The sequence below is a fragment of the Canis aureus genome, chromosome 21 (genome assembly GCF_053574225.1).
Source record: "Canis aureus isolate CA01 chromosome 21, VMU_Caureus_v.1.0, whole genome shotgun sequence".
Classification (NCBI taxonomy): Eukaryota; Metazoa; Chordata; class Mammalia; order Carnivora; family Canidae; genus Canis; species Canis aureus.
In genome coordinates, this window is record NC_135631.1 from 23,128,257 (window position 1) to 23,140,135 (window position 11,879).

General features: G+C 35.7%; 1 protein-coding gene and 1 long non-coding RNA gene across 5 annotated transcripts in view; one reads left to right on the forward strand and one right to left on the reverse strand.

Annotated features, from left to right (window-relative positions):
• The window catches only part of PDHX (pyruvate dehydrogenase complex component X), a 63,774-nt gene that overhangs the window by 20,273 nt on the left and 31,622 nt on the right, over window positions 1-11,879 (forward strand). For all 3 annotated transcript variants that reach the window (XM_077863564.1, XM_077863566.1, XM_077863565.1), the window contains exon 3: window positions 6,629-6,729. In XM_077863564.1, the coding sequence (XP_077719690.1) occupies window positions 6,629-6,729 (101 nt within the window). The remainder of the gene's footprint in view (window positions 1-6,628; window positions 6,730-11,879) is intronic.
• LOC144292771 (uncharacterized) overlaps window positions 1-11,879 on the reverse strand; it is a 46,966-nt gene that overhangs the window by 15,758 nt on the left and 19,329 nt on the right. The window contains exon 3 of one of the 2 annotated variants that reach the window (XR_013360126.1): window positions 10,370-10,911. The exons of the other annotated variant lie outside the window; for it this stretch is intronic. This is a non-coding gene — a long non-coding RNA (uncharacterized LOC144292771). Of the gene's footprint in view, window positions 1-10,369; window positions 10,912-11,879 lie in introns of those variants that run through there. 2 annotated transcript variants of the gene reach the window in all.

Consider the following 11,879-nt stretch of genomic DNA (forward strand, 5'->3'; position numbering starts at 1 on the left):
ATTTCTGGGGATTTGTATCCATGTTGATGGTGCTAAAATGGAAAACTTTTGAAACCTGCATTTCACAGGTAGCTTCACTATTTTTTCCAGTATATTACAATTTTAACAGCTTTATTGAGATACCGTTTACATATCGTAGATTTTGGTGATTTTACGTGCACAATTCCATGATTTTTAGTTAAAGTAGAACGAGTGGTGCAACATCACCAAAATCCAATTTCAGAGCATTTCTGTTACTCAGAAGATCCTGGGTGCCTGACTGCAGTCACTTCTTTCTCCTATTCCTAGTGTGATCTGCTTTCTGGCTCTCAAATTTTGCCTTTCCTGGGCATTTCCTGTAATGGAATCCTATAATGTGCCGTCTTTTTGTGACTGGCTTCTTCCATCTACCATGTTGTAGCCTGTTTCAGCAGTGCCTTCCTTTTATTGCTGAACAGCATTCCATCTGTGCTTTTTTACATTTACTGTTAATATTTCTCTTATGTCAGTATTTTAGAATTAGTGAGTGCAATTACTGATTGCCGATGGAAAGGTTCTCTGTCTTCCCTGTCCCATATAGTGGGCAACCCCTAGCCGCGAGTGTGTTGAGCACTTTAGATGAGCAACATATAAAATGTAAGGGGTCAGAAGGATATAAGGGAGGTTAACTTTGCCCAGCTGTTCCCTTCTCAAACTGCTACTCCTGCCCTTAACCCTCAGGGTAGGACCTCACATGGCCTAGGAACACAGTTGCCTGGGGTTTTTGATTGTGCAAATAATATTTTGTGTTTGTGTGATGAGTTGAAAAGGGTTGGCAAACAGTGACTAGGGCCCCTGGTCTGTCATCCCACACTACAGTAAGCCCTGGTTGGGTGGGATGGCCATGGCCTGCTTATTTGTACTCTTCAGTCCCATTAAAAACTTCTTGAAGCAGGTCTGTCTGATTTTACTATTTTTTACTATACTGTCTTGTACAGTGTCATTTACCTACTTACCTAGTATTTGTTGTGTAAACAATTTAATTATTTTTCTCAAATCGTAGCTGCTACTATACTTCAACCAAGCACTAAGAAGAGGTTTTTTTCCTTTAATGTTCATGTAGGTGTGATTTTATGTGGTCTTACTGATAAAAGCTAGCTCGCTCCCACCACTACCACCATATACACCTTCTCAATAAATACTTTTGTTGTTAATTTTTGGCAGGACCGAATTATTTTGTTAAAGTCACAGGATGTGTTTACTTCATAAACATGACCATTGTGTTTGATCAGGACTCTACTTCATAGGCAGAATTTAAAAAGAGAAAGGGAAGCCTCTGTAACTCCAGGCTTCAGCTCCGGCAGCCACCCATCTGGACAAAGGAACCAACGATGATGCTGGCTTCGGTGCTGGGGAGCGGCCCCCGGGCGGGCCTCTGCTCTGGCCCCTCCTGGGGCCCGCACTCTCGCTCCGGGCCCGCTCCACCTCGGCTGCTGACATGCGCCACAAGGAGATGGGGCAGGGACACTGCAAAGCTGCCATCTCTGCAACATGGCAGCTCAGGAGCCGTCTGTCACCTCACATCATCCATGATGCTCGGGCCTGGCTTTTCAGCCTTCTCCTCTAGACACCAGGCTCTTTGTGGACAGCACCGTGTCTTAACATTGTGTTAACAGTGCATAGTATAACGTCTTCTATACTAATGTTTGCTGAATGATCTGTTTGAAATGACAGTATGGGTTAGGGAGTGAGAATGAGTCTTGGTTCTTGATGGTCCTCAATAGCATACCTAATGTTTTTATCTAAAGATGTTGTGAAGTGTTTTATTTGAAGATGTATGTGAAGAGTTATTAACCTAACATTTCCAGTTCCATGATCTTTTTTCTTTAACAGCTATGCATTCAAAACCTTCCTGAGAGAGAGATTAAGTAATTTGGTGAAGATTGCTTGCAAGTGTCAGAGCTTGGAATCAAACCTGTGTCTGAGTTGGAAAAGTTCCTTGTAACCACTCTGTTTTGCATCTTTTCTCAATTATAGCACCAAATTGTTAAGGCCAAAACTGAGGCTATTTAGAGTCATCATGGCTTATTATTAGACTCAAAATTTTCTTGTGATATTTATATTATGTTTGATTACTGATAGCTAGAACCTTAGTTTCATAAAATTAGGGGTAATGTGCCCTTATATAGTTAATGCAATGTTTTAAACTTTGCTATGGTTTCTGGGGAAAGCTCACTGTATAATGGATCGACCCTTCTTTGTGTTTCTTTCCATTTTCTCTCTCTTGACATTCTCATATAACTAATCTATATGTCTATGTTATGTGAGTAGGTGTACATATAATTAAAACACAGAAAGGAAATAGGCCACCAAGATATTTACTGTTAGAAGCATGCTACAAATCAAATTTTAGAACCAAATGAAATACAAGCGATAGTTTGATGTATACCTTATGATGACATGAGGATTTGTGAAATTACTGCAGTTTTTTTCCTCAAGTGTTTTAATCTCAAACTCATTATATATGAAACACTAGTTGGAGTCCAGGGTAATGAGGTAGAATGTAAAACACTTAAGAGGTGTCTTATTGCTGTTGTGAAGAAACTCATAGCCTGGTAAAAAGTAGGAAAACCCAATTGAAAAAAACAAGTAACTGTAGCAGTATAACATTTTATAATGCAATTTGTGATTCATTTCAAATTAATCACAGCTGTTGTAGGAATTCAGGAATAGGAACAAAGTCATCTAGGTTGACATCAATGGTTAATCTGGTTCGGTTTTGTGTGTGTGTGTGTGTGTGCGTTTTATCTATGGTTCTTAAAGGGTGTTTAGAATTTGCAGGGGGTGAGCACAAGTGATGAAACATACTGTTTTCTTATGGACAGAATTTCTAGGTGTTAACTATGAAAACATCTGTCACTATAAAGAAGTGTGTAAGATGATATAATCTGCTTTCTCTGTGTGACATACAAGGTTCCTTTTTGGTCTGATTTCTGCTTACCTCACCAGCCTAATCTCTCATTGCTTCTCTCAGGTACTAGTAGCCAGCTCCTCCAAAGTTTCCTGTTCTCTTTTGCCTCCTGGGCTTTGGGTATGTTGTGCCTTCTGCTTGGATCACTGCTTCTTTACTTGATTGTCTTTTCATCTTTTCAGGCTCAGATTTATATATGTATTATATATAAATATTATGATGTTTATGTTTATGTTATGAGATTTATATATAATATGTATATAATATACATAATTATGTAAATGTACATATTACTTTTTAGGAAGCCTTTCACCTTGCAAAAACTAAATTAGATACCCCTCCTGAGTGTTCCTATAGCATCCTAACTTTATCTAATCCCACCATAATTTCCAGTTTGTCACTAGGAAGTAAGCAAGCTTCTTGAGGTTAGAATCTTAACTATCCCCCCCACCACTGCTGTATCCTCAGTGCCCTAAAGCATTTTTATTAAATATCTGTTGAGTAGGAAAATCTGTTTGAGGTTAGGCCAATAATCACCTTGTTGGTGTTCCGTAAATATCATCTAACAGATGTGTTTATTTCATTAAAATAGTTTATATTGATAGTTCTAAACTGTTTTAATTGAGATAATATAACCATCTATGTCACCATCTTGGTATACAATGAAATAGTTTCTGTACAGTGAACTTTCAGAGCATATTTATCTTAGCATTTTAGATTTTCCTTTATGTCTTTTTATTGAGTGAGCCTATGAATACTGCTATACCAGCTGTTTCTGGTGTATATGTGAGGGAGTGTATTTGTATGTTACATGCTTTTCTATACCTGTATTTTTATCCTGGTTTGTTTTAGGTCTGTCTCTTGTAAGCCACATTTATCCAGATTTTATTTTTTTGTATTCATTTTGATCATTTCTGCTGCTTTTAGTAGGTTGTTTTAATCTGTTTACATTTATTACAATTACTGATACATTCAGACTTATTTCTATAATTTCGGTGTGGCTTTTTAAAATTTTTTTCATGTGCTTGTCTTCAGTTGGATAATAGTTTTTATTTAATTTTTCCTCTGCTTTGTGGAATGCTGAAGATTATATTTCTGGTTTTTGGAGGGGTATACATTAGTAAGTATTTTGGATACATAGTTAATTTTGCCAATATCTAGAGTTCTTAAACATTTTTTGTGCCTATTTATATCAAAGTCCTTAGCATGCTTTACCCATCAACTAAACATTTCCTTATCCAGCTTATGCTGTTTTTAGAGTTTGAGTTCTACATTTTTTAAACCCTCAGAAATTAACTTTTAAATGATTCATAGTTACCGTTCTATCAATTTCTGTAGTAGCTTGTTTCATATAGTCCATGGGTCTCCTCTGTGTCCATTTTTCTTCTTGATGAACTGCATTTTTTAATAGCTCATTAATAGATGGTGAATTTTCTTAGCCTTTATATGTCTCAAGAATCCTTTTCCTTTATTTATTTGTTTGCTTTAATGAAAGGGAGGGAGGGTGAATAGGGGCAGAAGGACAGAGAGGGAGAGAGAGAGGATACTAAGCAGACTCCACCCCAGAGCAGAGCCCTACCTGGGGCTCAGTCTCACAACCCACAACCCTGAGATCGTGACCTGAGCCGATAAGAGTCAGACACATAACTGACTGAGCCACCCAGGTGCCCACTCTTCCTCCACTCTTGATTGATGGGTTGGCTGCATATAAAATTCTAGATAGTTACTTTTCCTCAGCTTTTCCCTCCATTGGCTTCTGACTTTTCTTACAGCTTCTGAGAAGTCGGCTCTCTGTCATTCCATTGAAGTAATCTGGATTTTTTTGTTTTTTTGTTTTTCCTCTGGTAGCTTTTAATATTCTTTTTATTGTATGGAATTTCACTACAGTATATCTAATGTGGATTCATACAGTCTGATACTTTTTTTCTGCTAAATTTTTTTTAGTGAGGTATAAATTGCATAAAGCATAATAAGCTCAATTAATTTTTACTTGCACATATAACCAGGTTACCACCCCCAGTCAAGATACAATTATTTTCAGGCAAGCTACAAGGCTCCCAGTGCCCTCTTCTAGGCAATACATCCTAGGTTACAATTATTCTAAACTCATTCAGAGCTCCATCATGTTGAGGATATGTATTTCTTTTCCATTGTAGAAAATTATCAGCAATTTTCTTTTCATGTATTGCTTTGCCACTCTTCCCTCCAGTCTTGCCCTGGAAAATCCATTTGACAGAATAAAGTAAACTTTGCAGCTTCTGTCTGTGTCTCTTACTGCTCTCTTCTATTTTTAACCTTTTTCTCTGCCTGTAGTCAGTTCAAGGTAGTTCCTTAATGCTGCCTTTAATTTACTACTTCAGTTCACTATGTCCAGTCTAGATAGTACATCCCATTGTTTCTTTTTATTTCAATGACTATTTTTTCATTTCCAAAATTTTCTAGTTTTTTTCTTCCTATGTGATGTCATTTTGTTTCATTTCTGTACATTGTTTTTTATCTCTTATTCTTGTGATGGATCTTTTATCTCCATTTTGTATTTCTAAACATCCTCAAATACTTATTTAAAAATCTCTGACAGGTTGCACTCAGTAAATTGCATCTGAAACAAATTTCTGTTTCCATTATTGGTTTTGTGGTTTTCTTTCTTAGCATTAAATTTTTTGGAATGTTTTTGGAACTTTGTCATTTCTTTTTCAGCAGAAGGCTTTTCATTTGTGTTTCAGTGTCTTCCCATCCACCTCCATTCTCACCCTCTCCCCACACCCAGTCTAGGGATTTTGCTATTGATTTTGGAGATATCCGTAGGTGCAGTATAATGGAGCCAGAGGGTGGCTTGGCTCAGATCCTGGAATTGAGGTGATGGTTTTGTTCCCCACCTTCCTAGACCTACAGTTCTGATTAAAGTCATAGTCCTAGTCAACAGGTCTTGATTGCCGCCTCTATCAGCCTCCTGTTATGAGTGGGGGCACTGACCCAGCCCGAACCTTAAGGGGAGATTCTGATTTGCATCCCTGTCTTCAGCAAATCACTTAGCTCTCTTTATTCCAAAAGAAACTGCTGCATTCTCCCTGCTAACCACTCCCACCTGTTTCTTGATCCAGAAACAGCAAGTCAGGTCTTAACATTTTTGAGTTTCCATACTGCTTCTGTTGCACAGAAATGTTTCTTATTTGACCTCAGTTGTGTCTTTGACATTGTCTGTCTTTGTTTAATATGCTTTATTATTTATGTTTTACAGTGCCAACAGGGTTTCTGAACTTACCCTACAATGTTAACTCAGAAGTGCTGTTAATTGTAAAACTTTTCTCTTTGTGAAATAATAGTCAAAATATATTAAAAAGAAAGAAATGGGTCCAGAATTGATTTGTGGACGGAAATATGCATTTGTTGCTATTGTTTCTAAAATGTGATTTCATTTTTAATACCTGCTCAATGATCTTTTGTAGTTTTTTTTTTTATTATAACAAATGTAGTTTATGTCCATTATAGACCTTTTGGAAAATATAACAAACCATACATAAAGACACATGCAAACACATACTTACGTAGTGAGATTTACTTATAATTCTACAACCTAGAGCTAGCTACCGAATATTTTGGTATTCATTTTTCGTGTTTTACGTACTTAACACACACTCCAGCATATATACTAATATTCATATTTTAAAAAAACAAAACAAACCCAGTCTTGTTTTGTAGGTGAAGCTGTGAGTACTGGAGATGCCTTATGTGAAATAGAGACTGACAAAGCTGTGGTTACCTTAGATGCAAGTGATGATGGCATCTTGGCCAAAATAGTGGTAAGTTTTCATTTTGATTGTCTTCAACGGGATGAAGATCTCTAACATGTGAAGTTCCTTGAATTAAAGTCACCTTTTATTTTTAATAGTGTATTTATAGTGTTGTGTTATCTGAATCTACATAGTATATTTTTAATTCAGATGTTTAAAATATTCTAGTCTGAAGGTCTGTTAATAGCCAGTGATGATCAGGCAACATAGAAATATTTCAGCCATGACAGTGGTGCTCAGTATTTTGGGTTCCCTAGTGGAAAATGAGAACCGTTCTGGCCTGGGAAGAGAGAAAGCTCTTTGAGGGAGAATTTGAAGACAAAGCAATAGATTAAAGCTTAGAGCTAGCAATTTCTAAATATGTAGTTGGTAAAATCAGAAAGAAAGAAAATCAGAAAGAAACCCTATCTTCGTCTATCCCCAGGACTCCTAGGATTAGAAGTGTGTAAAGTGACCATCTGTTCAGCTTTTGTTCTCTTAAGTTGTCCTGTGCAGGTTCTTGTCTGCAGGTTTCATAGCCACATTCAATGGCCCTGTCCAGTTCTGACTTATCCTTACAGTTTGGACATTTTTGTAATCATTTAAAAATGTATCAATATAAAAATATATGTTTTAGAATATTCCACATACTCGAGTATAGTTGAATGTCTTTTCTGTTGATAGTATATTTTCTGTTTTGTAAGCTTTTTAATGGAAAATAGGCTTGTGGGTTTAGCAAGACCAAAGTCATTTCCTTTGCGATCTAAATTTAAAAATATGAAGTAATTTTAAATACTCTTCTCTGGGCAATCTTTACTTTATAACTAATTTAAAATATGGAGCTATACCTTGATCTGTAATGGTATAGCTAGAAGCAGAAACTATTAATACAGACCTTTAGTCAAAATGTCTAGCAATAAAAGAAAGGTTAACAGAAGAAAATGTGGAATATCATGTAGCTGTTAGAAATTGTTTCTAGAAAAAAATGTAATTTCTTTACATGATGTTATACATCAATAAAAATTCAAAAATTTTTTGAAAAAAATGCATTTAAAATTGTGTATGGGTAATGATTATAATCTCATAGGATTTTAAAGAAAAATATGTATAGAAAAGATTAGAATAAAGTTATAAAAATGTCAGTTGTTCTTGGAAGATGGAACTAAATGATCCTCCTACCCTATATTTTCTATTTTACTGTATTGTCTAAATATTCTATAATAGCTATTTTGTTTTTATAATGAAATAATTAGAATTTATATGAGAATTGAAATGCTAAACCCTATTTAGGGTTGCATGGTATATTCACTGATGGATTATGTTTCTTAACTTCTAGAACATGTAATAGTATGTTGTAGGAGCTAAGATTGTAGGCTCTGGAGTTACCCCACTGCCTGATTCATAGAGTTAATAAGTTCTGCTGGTTATTAGTTATGTAATGATTGGCAAATTCTTTTTTTTTAAGGTTTATTTAATTTAGAGAGCACAAGCGGGGGGGGGGGGGTGGGAGAGGGAGAGAGAGAATCTCAAGCAGACTCCACACTGAGTGTGAAACCCAACGTGGGGCTCGATCGCACAATCCTGAGATCATGACCTGAGCCAAAACCAAGTTGGACACTTAACCGAGTGAGGCACTCAGGTGCCACCCCCACCTGTGATTGGCAAATTCTTTAATCTCTCTGTGCCTTTTTCTTCATAATAGAGATTATAATATCTGCGCCATGGGGCAGTAATAGAGATTGAGAATAATCTGTATACGCTCATTATAAGACCCGTCACCCACCAAGCATTGATAAATATTGCTACTTTCGTTATTATAATTACTCAGCTCTTAGTGACTATTAATCCCCATGTCAATTTGTATGTTCATCTAAATAATTTGTAATTGGTTGTTTGCAACTGAACAGTAAGTATCCATTTGTGTCTCTGTAGTTTGATTTGGAGGAGACACTGCATATCTCTTTTTAATTCTGATTAAAACCAGCTCACCTCTGTTTTGAGAATGGATACAGCACCTTCCTTTGTACATTTTATCCAAAGACTACACTTTGGAATGTTATAGCCTAATTAGATATAGATCTATACACAGTTTTTCATTTGTGTTTCTTACTAGAAAATCCTTTCCGTTTTTTCTAGTCACTTATATGTTGCTTTTTACCTTCTAATTATCAAAACTTCTTTGTAGATTCTCATCTACAATATTAACAGCCATGTTAAAACATATTGTTGAAAATACTTCCTTAGAGGAAATACGAATGGAAAGCTAAAATTTCTATACCTTCATAACAAGGAAAATATATTCATACCAAAAACAGTTTCAACTAATTTATGCAGCATTTTGAAAAAAGGAAATGATTGTTTGAATTACCATGTGTAATGCACCCAGCTACATTTTATTGTGTGCATTCGGCAAGCTGTGTTGTTGGCCCTAGCTCTGGGTTGTTTGACTATGAAAGCCTTCCGGAATTGATAGCTTTTCCCAGTTAGCTGCTTCATAATGCATTTCAAATTGTTAACGGTGTTATAGGTCAGTAGTGCCTATTCATCTGGCCTCTAATGCTCTGAAAAGGCAGGGGGCTGAGAGGGAGATATGATTGATAAGGGCTTTAGCAGAACAAATGGCTATTTCCTTGTCAAAGAAAAGATTGTGTAGTTTAGGGCTTTATGGCTTTCTTATTATTCCACATGCGTTTTGAATAATAGGAATGGGAGCATATTCATGTCACAATGTAACAGTTTTATGGATTAAAAGAAAAAATCAAGGTGATATTGGGTGATATTATTGGGTTTTTTAGTCTTTTACCATACTCTGCACTCAGCCCTTCCACCGCCGTGCAAGTTACACCTGTGTCTTTCTTTGTGGAATATTCCTCATTTGAGTACACATAATGAACTGATTTTTTGTAAGAATATAGAGAGAGATCTTTACTTTGAAAATCAATGAGTTGGAGATTGATCTTTTTAAAAGGCAAGTGATCATATAAAACTCTGGCTTTTAGCTTGCACACATTTTTGAAACCATTAGAAATTATTACGTATCTTGCTCTTCATGGAGATTTATTTACATAGGCTTTGAAGGGTTTTAGTATTGTTCACCTCCCCCTGCCCAATTTCATATCTCTGTTCTCATTAGTAATTTTTGTATCTGGATTTCCATTTTAGATATAAAATATTTATTACATTTCAGTTAGATCCAGAAACAGGCTTAGAAGCTTTTAATAATGTTAATAAAGAATAATTGCTGTTAGATTATTTTATGATTCATTTCCAGTTTAGTTCAGTTAATGAGAAAGCTGTTAATATCTTATTTAGCCACTAGTACAGATAACCTTAAAGTTTTACATATGTACCAGTTCATAAGCTTAGTCTTAAATTTATTCAGAAAATTGTATAGCAGGTGTTTTGGGGTGGGTTTTTTTTTTTTTTAAGATTTTATTTATTTTTTCATGAGCGACACAGAGAGGCAGAGTCATGGGCAGATGAGACGTAGGCTTCCTGCAGGGAGCCAGAGCCAGGACTTGATCCCAGGACCCTGGGGTCATGGCCCGAGCCAAAGGCAGATAGACATTCAACCACTGAGCCACCCAGTTGCCCCCATAGCAGGTATTTTAAATGTTAAGTCAATAAAGTAGAATATTAGGATGACATATCTGGAGTTTTTGGTTTTATTTTTTGGTGGAGAGGAGGGGCAGAGAGAGGGGAAGAGAGAACCTTAATGATTGAGCCCAATGCAGGACTCAATCTCACAACCCAGAAATCATAGCCTGAGCTGAAATCAAGAGTCAGACACTAACCAGCTGAGCCACTCAGGCACCCCTATTTGGAGAGTTTATTGAGGATTGTCTGGTTTGGCTTCTACCATATGTAGGGTTACTATATGATTTATTACAAACGAGGATGTTTTTGAGGGTGAAAAGGGTTAAGATTATTTAAACTTATGTAAGTTTCAGAAATTTTAATTTATTGACTGGCAAAACATTCATTGATAGGTTTTTATTACGTTGATAGACCATTATTATTCAAAATAATTTTCAAGAATAGAATTCTTTCTGAAAACTAAAATCCATGGATAGGAAAACAAAAAATTTCCATTAGGAGCTCCTGGTTGGCTGTGAGTTGGTGGTGCATGTGACTTGATCTCTGGGTCGTGAGTTCAAGCTTCATGTTGGGCATAGAGCTTAAAAAAAGAAATGTTTCCTTTTGTTGATCATCCTAAAGTTAAAAAACAGCAAAAAATATATATTTTTTGGTAACTTTCATGTTGTTCAATCAATTTCTTAGCTGCATCTCACTCTAATACTATCACTGGTGTTTCTCTAAAGAATGTATTTTTTTTTTTTTAAGAATGTATTTTTTCAACATGGTTTTATTGTTAGGTCCCTTTCCCCCCCTTATTTTTCATTAAATTGCCTGGTCACCTTCAAAGTTGCATTTCATTGTTTGAAAGTTTATGGTTGAAATTTGAAGTTGTGCGACCTTCAGTTGATTCTCCTCTGTAGACTATAACATTCTTAATTGAGAAAACCCTCAAAGCTCAGAGCAAATTCTACTAAGTGGGAAATATTCTCAGTTCTAATTTTTTCATGTTGAACTGAGTAAATGACATTGAAGTGGTAAATGAGTCTGTGTTTCCCATGAATTAAAAGCTAAATAAATTATAATCCAGTCTATATCTTCTTCTCTTTTTGCTTGTTTTTTAAAGTAGGAGCATGATGTTGAACTGCTATATGATCATCTTTTTTCTGTGAGTGCAGTTTTTACAGATTTGGTACTTGGCATGTTGAATGCTTACCTGTAATGTCGGACTGCATTTGAATCCTGGCTTGGATACCTACTGGCCTTATAATCTTGAACAAGTCATTTAACCTTTCTGTGCTTCACTTTCCTCATCTATACATAAATAGTGCACATACTAATAATAAGCATCAATTTTAATGTTAATCAGGAATGCCAAGCCCAATTTAGGAGTTACACTCTTATTTATAATTACTTTATTAGTGAATATCCTATAGCCTCTCATTCTAGTATTCATTAAATTACATCTGCAATGAACTTTATTTAATGTAAAGAGAATAATAAAAATTTTGAAGATATGACATTTTCTTCTAGAGCTGAACTTAAAAACATTGTCATCTGAAGGTTCTCTAGGGACTTCTCTTACTAAAACAACCCTTTATAAA